Here is a 21,293-nt window from a genome sequence, read left to right as displayed (position 1 = left end):
TTGCCAATTCCTTTTATATTGTCTTTTTTTCTGTTTCTTTTCTCTCCATCTTCTTCCCTCAAACACAGAGTCAGGTTCTCATACTCACATGCATTTCTCTCTCTCACACACACACAGTCTCTCACTGTCACATGCTCTCTCTCATACAAACATTCATACACACAGTCTTTCACTGGCACATGCTGTCTGACTCTCACACACAGGCTCTCTCTCACTCCCACATGCTGTCTTGCTCAAGCACATGCTGTCTCTGCAAACATTCAGGTCCTCACTCTCAAACACAATCTCTCAACTCAACTCATCTCATTCATACACACACCCTCTACAGACCCTCAGCCTCTCTCTCACTTCTGGGCCTCCTCTTCGCGGGTTGCTGCAGGATGGGCTCTGCAGCGGCCCTGATCTTCTCGGGCTGCGGCGGCCCTGCTACCAGGCCTCTTCCTCTTCTCGGGCCGCTGCGACTTGGAATTCGCGGCGGCCCGTAAGCGCAAGTGCTGCTCCTCTTCTGCACGCACTGATGCTTCTCCTCCTTCCTGCCCACGCGGCTCCGGCAATGTTTACTTCCGGGGCCGCACAGGCAAGAAGGAGGAGGAGCATCAGCGCGTTTAAATGTGATCTTTTTCTTCGGGCCGTGGTGATGTGAGCCTCACAACGGCCCTGCCTATCGCTGCGCTGCATGAGCCTCCCTGCGCCCGGGGGCATTGGTGGGGGGGGGGGGGGGGGATACTAAAAAGCAAATTTTAAAGGGTCAGCACAGCCGAAAAAAAAAGGCTCGGCACAGCCGATAAAAAAAAAAATAATTCCCGATAGTCCATGAAATGCTGCGCGTATCAGCAAAAACGTCTCGGCGTGTCACCTCTGACACTCGTGTCATAGGTTAGCCATCACTGGGTTAGGTCATACTGCTCAGATAGGATGCCTGACCAAGTTTAGAAGCATAGGTATTAAATACAGTATAACAAAGCACAATAGTGTACTGTAAAGCTTGGATATTATGCAATAATTTTCTTATTTAAAAATAGTGGGGCCAATATTCAGCAGTATGGCATGTGGATAATTCATCCGGCTAAAATTATCCAGATAAATTGTCATGGATATTCAGTGGATTGCTGCTGATTAAACATTCCACTGAATATAGCCGGATAAAGTCCTAATAAGCACAATAAACGTATCTAGCTAACTTTAGGCCTGCTCTCTGCCATAACCAACCTTGGCTAAATAAGTTATTTGGCTAATCTTGAATATTGGGAATTAGCCAGATAACTTAATCCAGCTAATTTAACTCTGCCCTGGGATGCCTCCAACTTATCCAGTTAGCTTTTATCAGGATACAAAGTTAGCCAGATAAGTTGGAGGCAGTCAGAGCAGCGAGCAATTTAAACTGTCAGAATATGGACCCTCTGTTTTTTTTCTCTGTAGATGCTCTTTATCCATGGTGTGTTGGGTGTACTTATCTTTTCAACAGTGCTGTAAATGCAGTTGGATTTTTCATAGACACTAAAGTGTATATTCATTTTACAAACTTGTCTCAAAGCACAAACATTTTCAACAAATTCAAATGTTGGTAACTCAAGATTATTCATCCCCGTCTATCCTGCAGTCACCCAGTCTTGGATCTTATTATAAAAGGACCTTTACCCATTCTGTGCCTATGGAAACATCTTTATAGTACAGGCCCCTCCCTACACATACAAAAAGCTGCAGTAGATGGCAGCATGACACGCCTCATCTTGTTATGTACAAACAAGAACCTTTTTGATAATCCATTAAAGAGGGACTCTGAGCTCTCCTTAGTGCAAGAGACAATATAATTTATTTAACTGTGTAACAACAAAGGATATGAGAGGCAGCTGCTTTTTCCATTAGTAGAACATGAAGATTGCTGGAATACTGTGACTGCTGTGTGAGGGAGAGGCCATTTCTCACATCGCTGCTTCCTGCCCAGTCCATGCCTATGTGGAAAGCACTGGCGAATTTCATCATGGGGCCCCAAGTTAAAGTTTTGATTCAAGCCTTCACTTTTCATATGCCACATGCAAGCTGACAACTACAGTACCTGTGAGAGATCTGCGGGTTAACACCTGCTGAGTAAGATGGGCCTGTTACAAATATAATCCTGAATTAATCCCACTGGGTATCATGTTGCTATAGGATTATGGTTTGTAAATACAGTTTGTTACTTTGCATTCAAAGAACAATATGTGCTCATTCTGCATTGCTATCTTCTTCCCAGAACTCTTTATAAATTAGATTTCTCTCCCAGAGATAGACAACAAATCAAATTAGAACCAATGTGTCAATAAAAGCCCAGATATTTAATGTACAATTTGTTCCTTACATTTAACCAAAGTTATAGCTATCTGTGAATTAGAGTGGCTAATAGTTCTTTGGTTCTCATATTATTTCCACTGAAAGATTATTATTTTTTTTTTTTTATATTTACCACAAAATAGAAACTGGTAATTATGATAACCAAATTAAAAGTACCCTGTGGCCAGTAAAAGACAGCAATACATTCATGTCACAAATATTTCCAAATAAATGCTCTTATTTGATATTTTTAACATTTTCTGTTGGCGATAAGTATGTTAGCTTTTTCATAGACTGCTGACCATGGCCCACCAACGGGCCGATACAGTACAGTGCGCTCTGATGGAGCGCACTGTTAACCCTCGATTGGACGCATGTTTTCGACGCACTAGCGTTACTCCTTATTCAGTAAGGGGCCGAAAACGTGCATCCAACCCCTTCGAACCTAATAGCATCCGCAACATGCAAATGCATGTTGATGGCCCTATTAGGTATTCCCGCGCGATTCAGAAAGGAAAATGTGCAGCCAAGCCGCACATTTTACTTTCAGAAATTAGCGCCTACCCAAAGGTAGGCGCTAATTTTTTCGGGCACCAGGAAAGTGCACAGAAAAGCAGTTTTTACTGCTTTTCTGTGCACCCTCCGACTTAATATCATGGCGATATTAAGTCGGAGGTCCTGAAAGTTACCAAAAGTAAAAAAAAAAAAATTTGAAAATGGCCCGCGGCTTGCGGGTCGAAAACCAGATGCTCAATTTTGCCGGCGTCCGGTTTCCGAACCCGTGGCTGTCAGCGGGCTCGAGAACCGACGCCAGCAAAATTGAGCGTCGGCTGTCAAACCTGCTGACAGCCGCCGCTCAGGTCCAAAAGGAGGCGCTAGGGACGTGGTAGTGTCCCTAGCGCCTCCTTTTACCTGTTTTTACCGCCGGCCCTAATTTGCATACTGAATTGCGCGCACAGGAGAGCGGGCATTATGCGATACTGGGTCAACAGGACAGTGTGATGCTCACTTTAAGAAAACAGCCTATTTTACCACTCTCACACTGGCAGAAGGATTGAAGAGAGGCCTTCTCTAGTTGGATAATATTTGGAAAGCAGTATGATGTCCATTTTCAGCAACTCTGTCACACAACATGGACACCAGTGCACAGAGCTGACCGCATCATGAGACAGAATCTTTTTAACACAAAGTGAAGATCTGAGTGTAACGTGGTACAAAATGTTCCTCTTAATTCTCATATCTTAAACTTTTCAGATGGCTCACTAAATCTTTCAGGCACATTCGGGTGGTGGTGCATCATTTCCACCTGTTTTAAGATTATTGTGCATTCTCTTTGCCACTGCGGTGATGAGGGCAGCCCCCTTTCCACTACCATCTTCAGACTGCATGAAAGTCACGTTGCACTCGGGAGCCAGATCTGCCATGGTTTCTTTCAAAATTCTAGAGAAACTAAATTTGAAACAAAATACTAAAATTAGTGCAGCCATATTTTATACTTGATTATAATGCTATAAATCACAAAGTACATGCTTCTCTTTTCACTTTTGCTGGTGTGGAGCAGCCCTGGTCATTCAAGAATCACCTCTCTCTCTCTCTCTCTCTCACACACACCTCTGAAGTACAGTGGAATTAGTAAGGAGCTTGATCTACAGATAAACTCAAGTTACTTGATTGTCCGCGTCTCGTAACTTGTCAATGCTTATGTAAGGTGTTTTGGAATATACAAAAAAAAAAAAGGATCAAAAAAGGAATCAAGAATAATTACTAGGGGGTAGAGATTCAGGGAACCGCTGGGTGCAAAATTAAGCAGTTAATTTTAACTGGTTAACTTTGCCCAAATATTCAGCTGCAGCTAAAGTTATGGAAGAATTTCTGGTTAAATCTAACCTCACAAAACGTGTGCGCTTAGGTTTCAGGCAACCATTTCGGCAGCTCTTCTTAGGTGGACAAATTATTAAGCTGGTTAGTGCTGACTACTATCTGAAAACTCTGCCCTGTGCACACCCCGAACCTGGCCCCTTTTCTGTCTGGATAAATCTATGCGCACAGCAATTTTGTCCTGACGGATTTTAGCCAGATGGGGGATGAAGGAGAGGGAGGAATTTTAACCAGTTTAACCTCATAGACTTGAATTTAGAACCCCCATGCATAAAACAGGATATACAGAGGTCAATATTCAGTGCCACTTAGTCGGATAAATAAGTACTTATCCGGCTAAGTGGTGGGCAGGAGATGAACATTTTGGGGAAGAGTTATTTATCCAATTAACATAGCCAGATAAGTTAGACATGCTCAATAGCAAGTCTAAAGTTAGTCGGATAAGTCTTATCCAGCTAATTTATTTAGCCATTTAATTTTGAATATCTACCCCACAGTAAAATAGTTTACAAGATGGCAACAGTCAAATAAATGGCAGCCTATTAGAAGAAGAAGAGGAACAGTTTACCAAAAATTAAACATGGATTGTGGATCTTGATACTTCTCTCACGAACAATATATGGCATTTATGTGTGACGTCTTAGATCCCAAACATATCAACACAGACATAAAAACAAAAAGACAAATATGACCAACAACTACAAGAATGTTCAAAGAAAAATCACCAGGAGACAATTTCCATATAAATATAAACATTTCAAGAGCATGTAGTCATGAACGCAGGCAGGCACAGAGGAAATTCTTCTATACTGAGAAGGTGGTGGATGCCTGGAGTGGCCACCAGCAAAGGTGATAGCAAAGTGCAGACACAGAGTGCTGTGGGAAAGGCGTGGGGGGACCCTACATTTTCTCAATCGTATAGAACATTAGAGGGCCTTAAAAGGGAGACGACAAGGCAATGTGCACAGAGCGGCAGTACGGCTTCATCAGGCTTCCAACAAGAGCAGGCAAGGCCAATCAACATGACAGTGTGGCAAAGCTCCAAAATATTCTTAGGTAGGGAAACAGGGCAGACTGAGTGGGACAACGATCCTTATCTGTTGACATCCTATGTTACTCTAACATGATCATATTTTGATAAATGCATCAGTCGGTACATGTACCCACGCACAGCTGAAGCATTTCTCAGCATACATAATGCGTAAGACAGGCTTCTCTGGTACAGAGACAAGCAGATTCTGAGGCATGACAAAAAGAGCAATCATTGACTTGAAAAATAACTCTATACAGTAGTAGAGACATTGGTGAAGAACTTATTATAAATGCAGATTTTGACGCTCCCACCTTCTTATACCGCCCCAAAATATATTTGCATTTCCTGGGTGACGAGGAGAAAGGTGCAGCTTGAGGCACCACCATCCTCCCCTTCCTCCTCTTGCTGATTCCGATCAGTGGTGGCTGAGAAGGGGATCAGAGGGGGAAAACCAGGGGGAAGGGAAGGAAGTGAGGCCAGCGCTTCTGGGAGGTGCTCAAATGTCCCCAGAGTTGGCGTCTGTGGTCTAATGCAACTTCCTTGCTTCCGAAATTCTCACCATCATCTCCCCAGGTTCTTTACTCAGTCATCTCCCCCATCATCTTCCTCCCCAACATCTTCTCTACCCCTCCATCTTCCCAAAGCTCCTCTCTCCTTCCACCTTTCCCTTACTGGGTCCCATCATCCTCAGCCTGCACAGTGAGCCGGCCTGCAGGGACACACCAAGCGCATATATTCTTGGTCTCATAGTGGCTCCTCCTGCCTCTGTCCTGCGCATTTCCTTTCTGAACAGAAAGCACTTCAGGGTACAGGAGTAGTCACTGTGAACATGGAGAAGATGTGCTCTTGACCTGTCTTCATACTGCCGGCTGCCGCACCCCAACCCTGCAGCCTCTTCCAGACCCCGATCCAGCCCAGCCTCCCGACCCTGATGGAGCCCACCCTCCACTGCAGGGTCTGTGTTGGACATGCCGCGCGTCAGAGAGGGGCCCCAATTCTTCTACCCCACCCCCATTCCAGATCCTCCTCCCAAGTCTCATCTTCAAACTCCGGTCCTTTTCCTCCTCCTTTGCCCCCTTATGCTTCAGGGCCCTAGACCGCAGAGGTACAAAAATATTTAGAAAACATGAGTGCCAGCCAAGGGAAACTGTTTTCCTTAACATTTTTATTTTACTTTTTGTCCTTTATATTGGGGAAATTCTAGTGCTTATTTTTCTCTTTTTTTATTTTTACTTTTTTATTTTTTTTATTTTGTTTTTTATTTGAGGGGAGGGGGCAGGGTTGCTGCTTTTCCTTTTGATTTTCTTTGCTGTCCTCTTCCCTCTGACTTCTTCTTTCTTCCCCTACTTCCCAAGCTTCTTCTCTCCCTCCAGTACCTTCCTCCTTTTCCCTCCCATAAGAATCTTCCCCCATCAAACTTCTTTTCCACCAGCAGCTCTCCCCCCCCCCAAGCTTCTCCCCTAGCAACAGTAGCTCTCTCCCAGCCTTTCCCCACCTCCAACATCACCTAATTCAATCGGCTGCTCCTTAGCTTTTCCCCCAAGAAGCCTCCGCTAACTTCAGTTGCTCCCTTGCCCTCTTTGCACTGTCTCCCTCAAACTTTCCCCTCCCACCAACAGGCAGCAGCTCTCCCTCCTTGCCTTCCTTTCAGCCTCTCCCCACACTTCCCAAGCTTCTTCCTTCTGAGGTGAAGCTTTCCCTATTTGCCTTCCCTTCAGTCCTTTCTCTCCCTGCAGCAGCTTTCTTGGCCTGGTGGTATTCTTGGCCTGGTGGTATTCTTGGCCTGGTGGTATTCTTGGCCTGGTGGTAGTGGGAAGCCCCATGTCATGGTGTCTTCTGCAGCAGATATTCCTGGTCCCAGGCTTATCCACCAGTGGCTGCATCATTTCTTCCCTGGTGCTGCCACCTCTCTGCCCACAGAGGCTTCTCTTTCTAGACCATGACCCAGCCAGCCACATTTTTTTCCCAGGCCCTGGCCTGACCATTGCTGGTAGCTGCATTTTCCTCTAGGTCTTGGCTTGGCCATTGACTAATCTGTCCATGCCATATCTCTTTCTGGGTTCTGGTTTGTCCACAAATCTACCTATCTTTTAGCAGCATTTCTTCCTGTGTCCCAGCCCTCCTGCAGCCAAATTTCTTCCTGGACTAGCCAGTGGCAGATCTCCTGAGGGAGTCTAGGACAGGTGATGTTTAGTCAGGTTGGGCTCTGTCTGGTGGTGCTGCCTTTTCTTGACTTTGATCAGACCCCACCTGTTGCTGCCGCCTCCTGGCTCCCTGCAGACTGAAGTCCCTGCTTAACATGCAGTACAGAAGACTGTTTGGATTTCCTTAGCCAGCTCACATGCAAGTTAAACACACATTTTAAAAAACTGGTATATGGGCATTAGCTAATTAAACATGGCCTTCAAGATCAACATCTTACATCAACCTTTCAGTTTGTTATAATTTAGAAAGAAAATCAATAATTATGGAAAGCTGGTAGGATCCACTCACTGTGGATGTAGCTTGTACAGAGTCCCGTCCACACCAACTGTGATGTCCAAATGGTCTAATCCACTGTTCTCCCAGATCTTCTCCACAATCGCAGCCATCCCAGCTCCACAGAGCTGAGCTGCTCGTGTAGAAATTGTACCACACACTTCCTTTACGATGACACTGTCATCGCAAGTGCTGTCCAGACCCAGCTCCTGTAGAATTCTTCTTACTTGAAGTAGGGCTAGTTGGTCACTGCATCAATATAAACATAAGGACATCAGAGCTTATAGGTCAGATAATATGTTGTGAAACAGTACAAAAAACCTTACCTAAATCAGTCCAATTAGTCAAAACTAAATTTGTACAGTTTGCAGGCACCTCATTATCATCATCTTGGGTTTTGACCTTTGGAGTCCCACAGGGATCCATATCATCACTTGTACTATATAAAATGGGGGTCATTTTCAAAAGGATTTACCCACAAAAAACCGGGTTTTACACATGCAAATTCATGTGCCCTGTGTAAGGGGGCTTTTGAAAATTGCTACAATAAATGCCATTGAATTGTCCATAGGTTATTCACCTGTAAGAGCACTTTACAGGCATAAATGGGCTTTTGAAAATTGCAAGAATAGCATGTTGTATTTACACGTGTAACTCCTTTGAAAGTTACCTCCTAAAACTTTTAAAACCTCTAGCCTATCTAATTCAGTCCTCTGATTTAAAAGTCTATATTTACACTGAGGATGTACAGCGTCTTCCGCCTTCCAAAAGCTAAGGGAAAGCTAATTGCTTGCTTTACCTCCATTCAAGAGTGAGCTAAACCCAACAAACTAAACCAGAATAAAATGGAGATTCTGTGGGTTCAAAATTCAAGCTGTCAGGTCCCTAATCTTAACATCCCTTTCGGAAACTGTATACTCCCTTTAAAACTATACGTGAGATGCCTCGGGATTTTGCTGGACTCAGCAACTCAAGCAAACCTTTTCAAAGTAGCTTTTATCATCTATGTCAGTGTTTTCCAACCTTTTAAAGCCCAAGCTATGCCTACATTAGTAAAAATGTTGTGTGGAGCGGCCAGTGCAAACATGAAGAACATTTATATGGCTACAAGAAGAGCTAGAGAAGCACTGAAAGCCCTACTAGTCTCTCTTCCAAATTTTAAAATAAAAGGTGGGGGGTGGAGACACACATGAACCCCTCTAGCTTCCTCCACATGCAAGTGCAGGAGAAGGAAGAAATTGGTGTGATGAGAGCAGTCAACTTAGCTACTTTTGCTGCTGCTTGCGGCTGCCAGAATTCCTTCACTGCTGCTGCTGCTAGCAATACTCAGAGGGGCCGATGCAATGCAACATGCATTGAAAGTGGGCACCTGTTTTCCTAGGGGTAGATTTTATAATTTTGCGCGAGCGCGTACTTTTGTTCACGCACCAGGCGCGAACAAAAGTACGCTGGATTTTATAAGATACGCGCGTATCTTATAAAATCCGGGGTCGGCGCACGCAAGGGGGTGCACATTTGTGCAACCTGCGCGCACAGAGCCCAGCGCGCGCTGCCTGTTCCCTCCGAGGCCGCTCCGATTTTGGAGCGGCCTCGGAGGGAACTTTCCTTCGCCCTCCCCCCACCTTCCCCTCCCTTCCCCTACCTAACCCACCCTCCCGGCCCTATCTAAAACCCCCCCCCCCTTACCTTTGTTGGCAGATTTATGCCTGCTGAAAGCAGATGTAAATCTGCATGCGCCAGCGGGCTGCTGGCGCGCCATCACCTGACCCGGGGGCTGGTACGGAGGCCTCGACCATGCCCCTGGGCCGGCCCCCAAAATGCCGCGTCACGCCCCTGAAACGCTGCGTCATTTACGGAACGCCCCCGACACGCCCCGACACACCCCTTTTACAAAGCCCCGGGACTTACGCGCGTCCCCAGGCTCTGTGCGCGCTGGCGGCCTGTGCAAAATAGGCGCGCTGGCGCGTGCAGGGCATTTAAAATTCAGCCCCTAATGCACATGCAGCCACATCCCCTGGGCACCTGATGCAGCATTTAAATGAAGGGTTTCTTAAAAAAGGACACACTAGGGGAGAATTGTGTGTCCCTAGCGCTCAAATGCATGGGATGCCCAAAATTGTAACGGGCGTTCAATATGAGCATCCGTTTTTGTCACGCTTCTTCTGGCTGATTTTGCTGAGGTTGCTGACAATGGTCATAGCTAACTGCCCCCCTTGCTATTGGTGTCTAAATTGTACGTGTAGAAGAATTAAAAAAAAAAATCAAGCCAATATACATTTGTTTTTCAACTCCGCAAGCAGTACATTTAAGTGTCACAACTATACTAAGTAGGAGGGACCACAGAGGACCGTATTTTTACATTTCTCATTAGCCCTTGACTCGCGGATTGACTGCGCCACCTCCAGGGCTGGAGTTAAATTTTCCATGTTAAAAAGTGTGCATTGCGCACCCAGCAATTTTCTGAATCAAGGGGTAATAGCGAATAGCCTCATCTACATGGAATTTACATGTGATGGGCGCATTCGGCTGCACATTTGTTTGGCTGTGTGTTTTGGACGTGCTAATCTCCTTATTCCATTAGGTGCTAGTCTAGCGCATTGAAATTGTATTTTATTGTTGTACATCGCTTTGGACGACTTATTATAAGACCTGGAAAGCAATTTATACATTTTATAAATAAATAAACAAACCTATGCGCTAGGCTGGGTGCCCTTTATTACATCATTCCCAGAGTAAGTCACATCTAGTACTCAGTGAAACATAGAAACATAGAAAATGACAGCAGAAGAAGACCAATCGGCCCATCCAGTCTGCCCAGCAAGCTTCACACTTCTTTCCTTTCATACTTATCTGTTTCTCTTGGCTCTTAGCAACCCTTGGTTCTATTTCCCTTTCACCCCCACCATTAATGCAGTGAGCAGTGATGGAGCTGCATCCAAGTGAAATATCTAGCTTGATTAGTTAGGGGTAGTAACCGCCGCAATAAGCAACCTACACCCATGCTATGTTACTCAGCCCTTGCACGCTCATCATGCCTCACTCAGCCTGGGGATAAGACAGGGGCTAGGAGGACTCAGAGGAGGCGCCGTGTGCAATGTATGCGTCACACAAAGTGGGATGTAGCTATCTGTACTATGCATGTTGCCCATTAATTCCCAGAGTCAAGGAGAGGCATATTTGACTACACATGTGCTCAGATAGGAGTGTGTACAAGAGCCAGTGGGGCAGATTTTAAAAGCCCTGCTTGCGTAAATCCGCCCGGATTTACGCGAGCAGGGCCTTGCGTGCCGGCGTGCCTATTTTCCATAGGCACGCCGGCGCGCGCAGAGCCCCGGGACTCGTGTAAGTCCCAGGGTTTTTTGTCGGGGGCGTGTCGGGGGGGCGGGGCCGATTAATGCAGCGTTTTGGGGGCGGGCCCAGGGGCGTGGTTTCGGCCCAGGGCGGTCCGGGGGCATGGCCGCGCCCTCCGGAACCGCCCACGGGTCGAGTCTCGGCGCGCCAGCAGCCTGCTGGCGCGCGTGGATTTACTTCTCCCTCCGGGAGGCGTAAATCCGTGGACAAAGGTAGGGGGGGGGGTTTAGATAGGGCCGGGGGGGGTGGGTTAGGTAGAGGAAGGGAGGGGAAGGTGAGGGGAGGGCGAAAGAGAATTCCCTCCGAGGCCGCTCTGATTTCGGAGCGGCCTCGGAGGGAACGGAGGCAGGCTGTGCGGCTCGGCGTGCGCCAGCTGCCCAAAATCGGCAGCCTTGCGTGCGCCGATCCTGGATTTTAGAAGATACGCGCGTATCTTCTAAAATCCAGCGTACTTTTGTTTGCGACTGGTGCGCCAACAAAAGTACGCGAACGCGCATTTTTTAAAAATCTACCCCAGTGCTGGTAGTCTCTTGTTGCTATCAGATGCTGGTCTGGGTATGATTAAGCATCAGGCAGTGGTAACTTTTCCGTGATACCCCTGATGAGGTCTGAAGACACAGTGGTTAGGAAACAGTGATCTATGTCAACTCTGTAAACTTTGACTTTTCATTGAGAAAATGAGTTTGGTCACAGTAGTGCTTGCTGTGATACCCTCACAGCTGGATTACCGCAATGCACTATATAATGGATTGAGAGTGAAGGCTTCAGTTAATCCAGAATGCCACAGCATGACCATTTCACCCCCTTTCTGCAAAATCTGCACTGGTTAGCAGTGCCATATAGGGCCACATTTAAAATTCTGACCCTGGCTTTCAAGGCTCTCAGAGGAAATGCACCAGCATATTTGAAGGACCTTTTTATGTTCCCTCTAGGTTTTTATGGTCCTCTCAGGGAGCCTGCTTATTCACTCTACTGAAATCAAGCGGTCCAAAACTCATTAGTGGGCCTTTACAGGAGCAGCTCCTGCCCTCTGGAATTCTCTCCCAGTAGATGGGCACCTAACCCAGGATAAGCTTTGCTTCAGAAATCAGCTGAAAGCCTGACTCTTCTGTCAGGCTTTTAATTGATTATGGCACTAAAGCTCTGCTTTAGGTGTCTGGCCTGGAATTAGTTTGAAATGCAAGCTGTATCTATGTTTCCCTGGAATAATTATCAAACTTGGGTTCGTATTTTGGTGACAGCCCTGGTATTTTCACAGTATACATTTGAAATCTGGGCAAGTACCCAGTGATATATCAGATATCCCATGGGATTAGGATAATATCTTGGATCTTATATTTTACACAGGTCTTGCTTTCTTCTTTATAGTATAAGTCGTTGGTGGCATGTGTAACATGGTTTATTATGTGCTTTCTTTCACTTTTTTTGTCTTGTTTTATGAATATTCTGTGCTGCAGGCATGGAGTCTTTATATGGAGGTTTTTGCATTTCGATTATTTATCACATATTACTATTGGTTTGGCCACTATATCTCTATGCCCATGTTCACTTACTATTATTTAATAAGCTGTGTATTGCCTTGAGTGATTTTTTTTTTCTAAAAGGCAGGTGATAAATTGTAATAAATATGTAAAGATGGTTGCTCTACACACTAGAACCTGGGTTGAGAAGTACACTCAAATTTGATTGGTTATATAAACTTTAGTCTGTCTGTAAAAATAAATACAAATGGACTGCCAGAGGGGATGGCAGAGATAAAAATAACAGAAAAGCACAGAGGATCTCTAGTGGCAAAGAGGATGATAATAAAGCATGGAGAGTAACCTGCATGGAGAGACAAGTACAACCCTAAACTGCAGTGATAGAAGAGCGTTGGGGGTTATAAGAAGGCTGGGGAAATCCATATGGAAATCCATATGGATTCAAAGTATATTGGAAGGCCAGAATTTTTGCAGCAGCCTCACCTACCTTGGTAGCTGTGCAGATTGCTATAAAACTTTGTAATAAGACATAGAAAGGGGCTTGGGCGTTGCCTTAAATATTGATCTTGCAAAAATCAAAGTGGAAAATGACAGTGCCTAAATGGCTTTTACCAACAGTGGTGGTGGAGGATGTCACATTTTATTTCATTTTAAGTTTTTATTAAGCATAATTCACGCAGTGGCTATTTGTCGAAACAATAGTAAAATTTAACATTGAGTTTTATACTGCAGTATGTAATGATTGTCTTACCTTTCAATCTGTGATATAAATTTGGTTTCAAATATGCCTTTAGTCCTTAGTCTTTCCGAAATCTGACCTCTGAACAACAGTCCCTGTTTGGTTAAATCGATCAGAATTTGCCTTACTATTTCTCCCAGATACATCCCGCTGATCATTTTTTCGAACCTAGTTTACAAAGAAAATGCTGACAATGAGGATGCCATTATCACAGCACACCGAGTATACCCCATCACCGCAGCACTCGTGGAACCGTCCAACCCAGCACCAACAACACAATACAGTATGCAAGGGGACAGGCAACAAGCACTGCTGTAACGGTCTGAAGGAAAGGTGTCAAAAGATAATATATTATTGTATGGATTGTTTATTGCAATGATATTCATTCCCAGCCCTCATGGGCTACCAAAGGGTCAGGGTTTCAGGAAATCCCTAATGAATGTGCATGAGATAGAGTTGCATATGCACTGCCTGTTGATGGCCCTCGAGGGCTGAGAGTGAAGATCACTGGTTTATTGTGTCCTGTATGGGAGCAGAACAGCACTATATAGAATGGTTGCAAAGCTGTTATGCCTGTATAACAGTAAGTTCCAGATTTCAGATTCTTGTTCCTGTCTGGTCTCCCTTAGCCCTAAATATATCGAGGATTAGCATAGAAAATCTCTCTCTATATATATCAGTATATATTTAAAAAATTTAGTGAGCCTGGTTTATCACGTAATGCCCTTGTGCTATCCTTATCACCAACCAGGTTTAAAACCTTGGCCTCCTGAGGGTCCCAACAAGCACAGTGCTTCTCTCCTGGCAATTTTCCACCTGCCAAGATACTCCCTGAGGTTTCCAGGGACACTGCCACCTCACAACAACTTGAAGCCACAGAGCTCTCAGAAAGACATTCACTGAATATTTGCTAAAAATATTGGGATCCTATATATATATATAGCAACTTGCTTTCCTGGGTCACTAATCAGTTTCAAAAACATAGTGCTAATCAACTCAATAAACAAAGGCTTGAAAAACTATATACAACAAAGAAAAAAAGGAATTTTCAGGATAGCACACGCAGCTATACTTAAATCAGCTGTCTACAGAGCAAAATGCTGCATCTTTCTGAGATATGAAGGTCCTGTGTAACCTTTTCCTGTCAACCCACAGCTATACTTCCCAGCTATAATGGTTCTCTCTTTCTCAGGCAGTTCCAGTTCTCTCTCTAAGGTGGGGTGGGGGTGGTGGGGTGAGGAAAGAGGGAGTATCTCAACTCAGTCCTCGGGGCATGCTTAGCTGGTCAGGTTTTTAGGATATCTAGAATGAATATGCATGAGATAAAGTTGCATGCAATGGAGACAGTCATGCAAATCCATCTCCTACATATTCATTGTGAATATCTGAAAAACCTGACCTGACTGCTCTATGGACCCTGAGCAGCAGAGTGATGTCAGCAACTGCTTCTGGCGCTGGGATTCATGCTGTGAAACACTGCATGTTATACTGCCACCTGCTGTGCAGCCCAAGATCGTCAGGAAAAAATGTTTTCAAAGTACAAGGAGTTTTACATTACAGACAAATAATACCAACAGTTAAAATTCCTGTTTCACCTATGGCTCAAACTTTAAACCAGCAAATATGCAGCTACACATCGGAGATTTAATCATTGGACATGGTGAAATGAAATAAAGGGCCATCATGCCCCTCAAACTGTTGAGCCGTAAGATGATCGCTACCTCTGCTTTCCAGAATTCAGTGACCCCTCATCCACTTCTTTATCATAATTTGTCCTGATGTCATCAAGGCAGCCATTGTCCCCAAACCCTCCCCATTCGGTGTTAATGCACATTTTTCCTTCATTTCCATTCACGGTTTCTATGTTTTTCATTTCTTCCATGTAGCACACATTGCTACCAGTCCCTAAAAGAAAGAAATAATATTAGTGCTATCTGACAGCAACACTCCTTAGGCTGAGATACTTTTATTATGACTAAATTAAGAACAAAAGAACACTAAATAAGCTTGAACTGCACGGGTTCCTATATATTAAAAAATTTGCAAATTACTGAAAATTCTCAGGATGGCTAAAATTCAGTTCCTGTTAAGTTCCTCCATGTATCCTGCAAAGCATCATAACCTAGTGATAATTATTTACATCCAACATCTGGAAGGGTACTTCAGTCACATTCTTCTTCCTTTTTGAAGAGCCTGTCCTTCTATGATATGACAAGGTCATTGTACTTTATCAATACTTCTGTGAAACAAAAAATAGGATGAAACTACTCATTAGCCATGCTCTCCTTTTCTTACTCTATAGTTGGCATCTGATTCATTTTATTTATTTGGCACCATACCAGAGAGTCTTGCAAAAACTCAAACTACAAGGAGATGAGCAAACAAAATAATTAATGGTAAATATGGAAATGAAGTCATACCATGATTTGAGCTGCAATATTATTGCCACTACAATGTTTTACATTCCTACAAAAGGATCCCTGGATGCAAAACATAATTAAACATTTATTCACAAAAGGATCTTACCAACAATAAGACCAATTTTACAGTTTGGATCTTCATATCCGCATGTCATCATTGTCCCAACGGTATCATTTACAAGTGCCACAATGTCCAGGTCAAACTCCTGCAGCAAGACAAACATTCATTAATGAATTCTGGGTAAGGCTGGCAGAATGAACCCCACTGGATTTATTGTGCTTACATTTCTCCTTTTAATAGCTTCTCTCAGCATGTCGACTACCTCTTCCCCTTCACAGTCTGTTGCCTTGAAACCTTTGGTCCACTCAACAAGAGAGCCCTGCAACAAGGAAAAAATTACAGAACAATACGAAAATATCAACTTTTTCAGGTAAAAATTAATCAGAGGTTGAAAACCCAATTTCAAGAGTGTAAAGAAAAAAACATTTTTTTAAATTAAAACATTGAACAAGAACTTTAACTTACGACTTGGTTTTTGACAGTTTAACCTCTGCTTGCCTCTAGGTGAGATCCTGCTGAATTATGTACGGAAAGGACTAATCTGTGTTTAATTGTGTTATAAGGTGAGGAGATCAAATGGGATGTGGAAGCTGGTGTTGTGCTGCATTTTAACAATATTGACCAGATTACAAAGTGTTCTCTCCATAATACATCATGTTTGAGTTGTAGGAAGGATATTGATATATCCAGGGCTTCGGTTAATTTCTACTGACAGATTTTCCCATTTAGAACCAGAAATATAGGCATCAGAAGTGACTGATATTAAAAAATGGTTCTGTTATATTTATATTCACAGATGAATACAAGAAATCTTTGACTTTCATAGTGAACTGCTGTATACATAGATCATGAGGGATCATGGTTTTCTACAAGACCAATGGCCTTCATTACTTAAGGATTTCTAGAAAATCAGTGACATGATTGTAGGAATTCATATGAAAAAAAAATTATAAAAAACATATCTTGGTGGGACTGAAATCTAGACTTTACCAGTGTCATGGACAAAGATTGAAACTTATGCTAATCTCGGGGGAAAAAAAAGCAATTTTATTACAAGCAAACAAGAAGCCAGTTTGTACTCAAAGGGAAAGGTTATGACTCCACTGAATTTCACATACTTGCTTTTAAAATTCGAATTTATGAAATGTGTTCGTTCATAAAATTCATGACAAATTTCAGCAACAAGTTAATATCAAAAGCCTAATTAGAGATGGACCACCATGGCATAGTATGCATCGATGCATAATGAAGAGACTGACGGAAAATCAGATGCTATTCATACATGCAGTACACTGTTTCTACAGTGCACTGGAAATACTGACAGGTATTCCAGATATTCCTATTCCTTCTCTGGCAGAATGTCAGTCTTCTCCCACTTCCCCTTGTGCCTGGCAGTGGTGGTAGTTGTGCGCTCATAGCCCTCATCTCTAATACAGAAACAAAGCAGTGGTGGAGCCTATGAACAGGAACCTAATTTTATTGCAAGCCCACTGCTGCATATTTTTTTGGAGGAAATCATTTGATTTCTCCCATTCCTCCATGGAGGAGGAGCCCCTCTCTCTCTCTTTTTCTCTCTCTGCGCCATGCCCTGATCAGCCATCATCAGGCCTCTCTCTCTCTCTCTATTTCTCTGATACTGTAAGCCAGAAACTTAAGATATTGTTCTTGCTCTAACTAGCAAAGATGAATTAAATCGCAAAGGGGAGAACCCCTGTTCACTCTCTGTTTGAAGTAAAAAAAAATGGCAGGGAAGAACAGTAAAGGCAAATGGTGACATGTGAATTACTTGGCGGTACCTCTGTTGGTCAAGACAGAGAGGGGCCCATACAAATGTTTTCCTTTGAAGACTACAGAAGTCTTTCTCACCTATGCAAATGTTAAATTACCCTCTGGCTCCATTACAAGGGGCGGGGGGTGGGGGGTGCCATGGCTGGAAGCCAGTGGTATTATTCCCTGAACTGCAATGACACCAAGTGGACCTGGCTGCAATTGCTAGGATTAAATGGATATTTCCATAGAAGGAAAATATTGAGTTGAATGGACCTAGGGCAGCTCTTGGAATAAGAACTTGGACCAGAGCCAGTGAGGAATAGGGGATCGATTGCTTACAAACTTTTAAATTAGGTATAAAAGAAAGGTTGTCTTTTGTGTACAGACAGGCAGAGTGAGGAAAAGACAGAATGACATAGCAATAAGACATGGCTATTTGAACAGGCATTCACATAATCAGGCTGGTCCCCTTTTGTTTTTTTATTTCATTTTAATTTTATGTGTTTTTTAATCTCTCTTTTAATTTTACTGTACTATTATATTATGTATGTTTAAAGGCAGATAGATTTATTTTGTAGCTAGAATTTAAAACTCTTATTTTAATGAATTTATTGTAATCTTATTTATAATGTTTTAAAAGATTTTTTAAAGATCATATATTAATTGATTATGTTTTCGCATTATTGGATTTTAATTATTTGTGATGTAAACCGATATGAAGATTCCATGAATATCAGTATATAAAAATGAATACATAAATAAATAAATAAATAGGTAAGGTAAGGTTCCTACCCTAGCTATATGGCTATTACCACAAAGGAAATGAGCAGTTGCAGACAGATGGGAGCGTTCCTCATAGCCATAGTCTGTAGAATAGTAATTATATAGCAGTGCCTAGAAAGCAGTGGTTTGTTATTTTGTAGTGAGGGAAAAGAGTGTGAGTTTCAAGTATTTCCTGACCTTTTGTTTCATTTATAGCTAGAAGGTCAGAATTTAGAATAGTATTTGCATACACTCAGTATCAGGCTGACTTTGTTGCAGGGAAATTGAAAGATTTGTCATGATTTTATATAGAATAGAGATGCAATTTATATTTTTTTTGTGTTGGGAATCCCGGCTACAGTCCCCCGCAGCCGGCTCCCCTTACCTACTCCAGCAGGTCCCAATGCTGAGTATCCCTCTCTGGCGGCTTGAAACAGCCGCTGCAGTTCCCGGCCACTGCAGACCTCCCATGCAGTCCAGGATGCCACCAGCAGACTTCCCGTGCATGCCTTCCTAGGTGCGCGGGGCATCTGCCACATCTTAAAGGGGCCATGGCGGGAAACCTTGGCCCGGCCCCCGAAGATGATGTCAAATGCCCAGGCTATTTAAGCCCAGCTCAGACCAGCATTTTCTGCCTTGGCAACAGGTCCTACTCTCTGAATGTGTGTTGCTGCATTCCTGCTTGTTCCTGAGTTCCTGCCTGTTCCTGGTTCCTGCCTGCCCCTCGCCTGTGGTTCCGCTGTTTCTGGCTCCTTGTCCCTTGAATGGTCTTCTCGGTCTCGACTTCGGCTTGGCTTCCTGGTTTCTCCATGTCTGCTGCCCGTCCTGACCTTTGGCTTGTTTCCGGTTCCTGTGAGTCCTCTGCCTGCCCTGACCCCTGGCCTGGTTCTGCGTCCAGCCTGTTCTCTGCTTGCCATGACTTCTAGACTGTCCATGGTGCTTCTGTCCTCAGCCTGCCTCGACCTGGACTTCCTGACACCACCTCCTCCTCTGGATCACTCTGCACCGGGAGACCCCCGCCTAAGTGCTGCCGGCCTCGGCACCCAAGGGCTCAACCTGAGGGGAATTGGGTTGGTATAGGTGAAGCTCCTGTTGGGTGTCCTGGACCTGTATTGCCTCCTGGCTACGAGGACCTCTGGGGGCCATCCCTCAGGGGTGTTACTAGCGCTCGTGCCGGCTCAAGGGTCCACAGAGCTAACAGTTTGCCAGGGCCATGGACCCGCCTGCCTGGCCCAACGACTTCAACAACAGCAGCAGTGTCTGGACGTGTTAGTGGCTACTGTTGAGTACCTGGCCAACTGCTTAGAAATGGCACCATTGCCTGGGGTTCCACCTTTGCCACCAGCCCTTGTACCAGTTTCTTCCACTTCCATGCCACTGCCAGCATCTCCCCGATACGCTGGGGACCCGAAGCAGTGCCATGGGTTCCTTAACCACTGTTTCATATGCTTCTCTCTATAGCCAACACGGTTCCCATCAGACCAGGTCAAAACGACCTTCATCTTGTGTCTACTAGATGGCAAGGCTCTGGCGTGGGCTTCCCCTCTTTGGGAGTGTGGCAACTCCTTGCTGGGGGATCTCCCGTGGTTTGTCCCTACGTTCAAACAGGTCTTTGACGAACCAGCTCGTCAAACCATAGCCACCTCTGAACTCCTCCACCTTCGGCAGGGGTCTCGCCCCCTGGTGGACTACGCGGTAGAATTCCGTACCTTGGCTTCTGAGCTAGGCTGGTGGGAGGACAGCCTTCAAAGCATTTTCCTTGAGGGCCTGGCCTCTAGGATTAAAGACGAACTGGCAGCTTGGGATCTATCTGAGGATCTGGAGGCCTTGATTGACTTATCTGGGCAAATTGATCGCCGCCTACAGCAGCGCCTATGTGAGCAAAAACCAGGGCACAAGCTGGTATCATTGGCTCCCTCCTTCTCATGCCCACTAGTCCCAGCCTCACCTTCTGGGCAGGGGTCATCTCGCTCAGAAGAGCCAATATAACTTGGTCATAGTCCCCTTACTCCTGAAGAAAGGCAGTGTCGTCGGTCGCTAGGACTTTGCCTTTATTGCGGCAGCAAGGGCCACTTGCTGGCCCAGTGCACAGAGCGACCAGGAAACTCCCGAGCCTAGGTGTCACAGGGGAGCTGACCCTAGGCTGTGTGAACCCTGCTCCCCAATGCACCGTTCCAGTGACTCTTCTTTACCCTGGAGGATCCTTCGATACCTTGGCTTCATTGACTCCGGGGCTGCAGTGAATTTTATTTTGGCTGACCTAGTGAAGCAACTACAATTCCCTATACAACCAAGGGCTCCCCCCTTACGGATATTCTCAATTTAGGGGGAGCCCCTACCGGGCCGAGTCACTTCAGTCACCACAACAGTGTCGCCCCGCATCGGGATCCTTTATGAGGAGAAGATCACCTTTTTTGTGTTAGAGAAGGCCATCCTCCTGGTGGTGCTGGGACTCCCATGGCTCCAAAGACATACTCCACGCATCGACTGAGAGACCTTACAGATCGCCTCATGGGGGCCTGGTTGTTTCTCTACTTGCCTTTCTGGTCTGCCCCGAGCTCAACTTCCGCTGGCCATGGCCTCCCTGGCTCTCCCAGCCCATTACGCAGATTTTGCAGATGTTTTCACAAAAGAAAAGGCTGAGACTCTCCCGAAACATCTGCCCTTTGACTGCGCCATCGATTTACTGCCCAACACCACTCCGCCTCGAGGTTGGGTCTATCCACTGTCCCTTCCCGAGACCCAGCAATGTCACAGTACATACAAGAAAATCTGGACAGAGGCTTCATCCGACCCTCAACCTCCCCAGCAAGGGCTGGGTTCTTCTTCGTAGCAAAGAAGGATGGCTCATTAAGGCCGTGCATCGACTACCGAGGCCTCAACGCTATAACCCATTGGGACAGGTATCCTCTCCCACTGATCCCTGAGCTTCTGGATTGCCTGCAGGGGGCGAAAATCTTCACTAAACTAGATCTTCGTGGGGCCTACAGCCTGGTCCGCATTAAACCTG

General features: G+C 44.9%; 1 protein-coding gene across 1 annotated transcript in view; it reads right to left on the bottom strand.

The window, feature by feature from the left end:
- Window positions 1–3,171: 3,171 nt before the first annotated feature.
- Window positions 3,172–21,293, bottom strand: part of LOC115095650 (putative hexokinase HKDC1) — an 89,281-nt gene continuing 71,159 nt past the window's right edge. The window contains exons 13-18 of the mRNA XM_029609660.1: window positions 15,975–16,070; window positions 15,797–15,896; window positions 14,992–15,175; window positions 13,283–13,438; window positions 7,715–7,948; window positions 3,172–3,759 (exon numbers count right to left, since the gene is read on the bottom strand). Of these exons, the coding sequence (XP_029465520.1) occupies window positions 3,582–3,759; window positions 7,715–7,948; window positions 13,283–13,438; window positions 14,992–15,175; window positions 15,797–15,896; window positions 15,975–16,070 (948 nt within the window). The 3' untranslated portion in view covers window positions 3,172–3,581. The remainder of the gene's footprint in view (window positions 3,760–7,714; window positions 7,949–13,282; window positions 13,439–14,991; window positions 15,176–15,796; window positions 15,897–15,974; window positions 16,071–21,293) is intronic.

Source organism: Rhinatrema bivittatum, chromosome 7 (genome assembly GCF_901001135.1).
Source record: "Rhinatrema bivittatum chromosome 7, aRhiBiv1.1, whole genome shotgun sequence".
Lineage (NCBI taxonomy): Eukaryota > Metazoa > Chordata > Amphibia > Gymnophiona > Rhinatrematidae > Rhinatrema > Rhinatrema bivittatum.
This window is presented reverse-complemented; position numbering and strand designations above follow the sequence as displayed.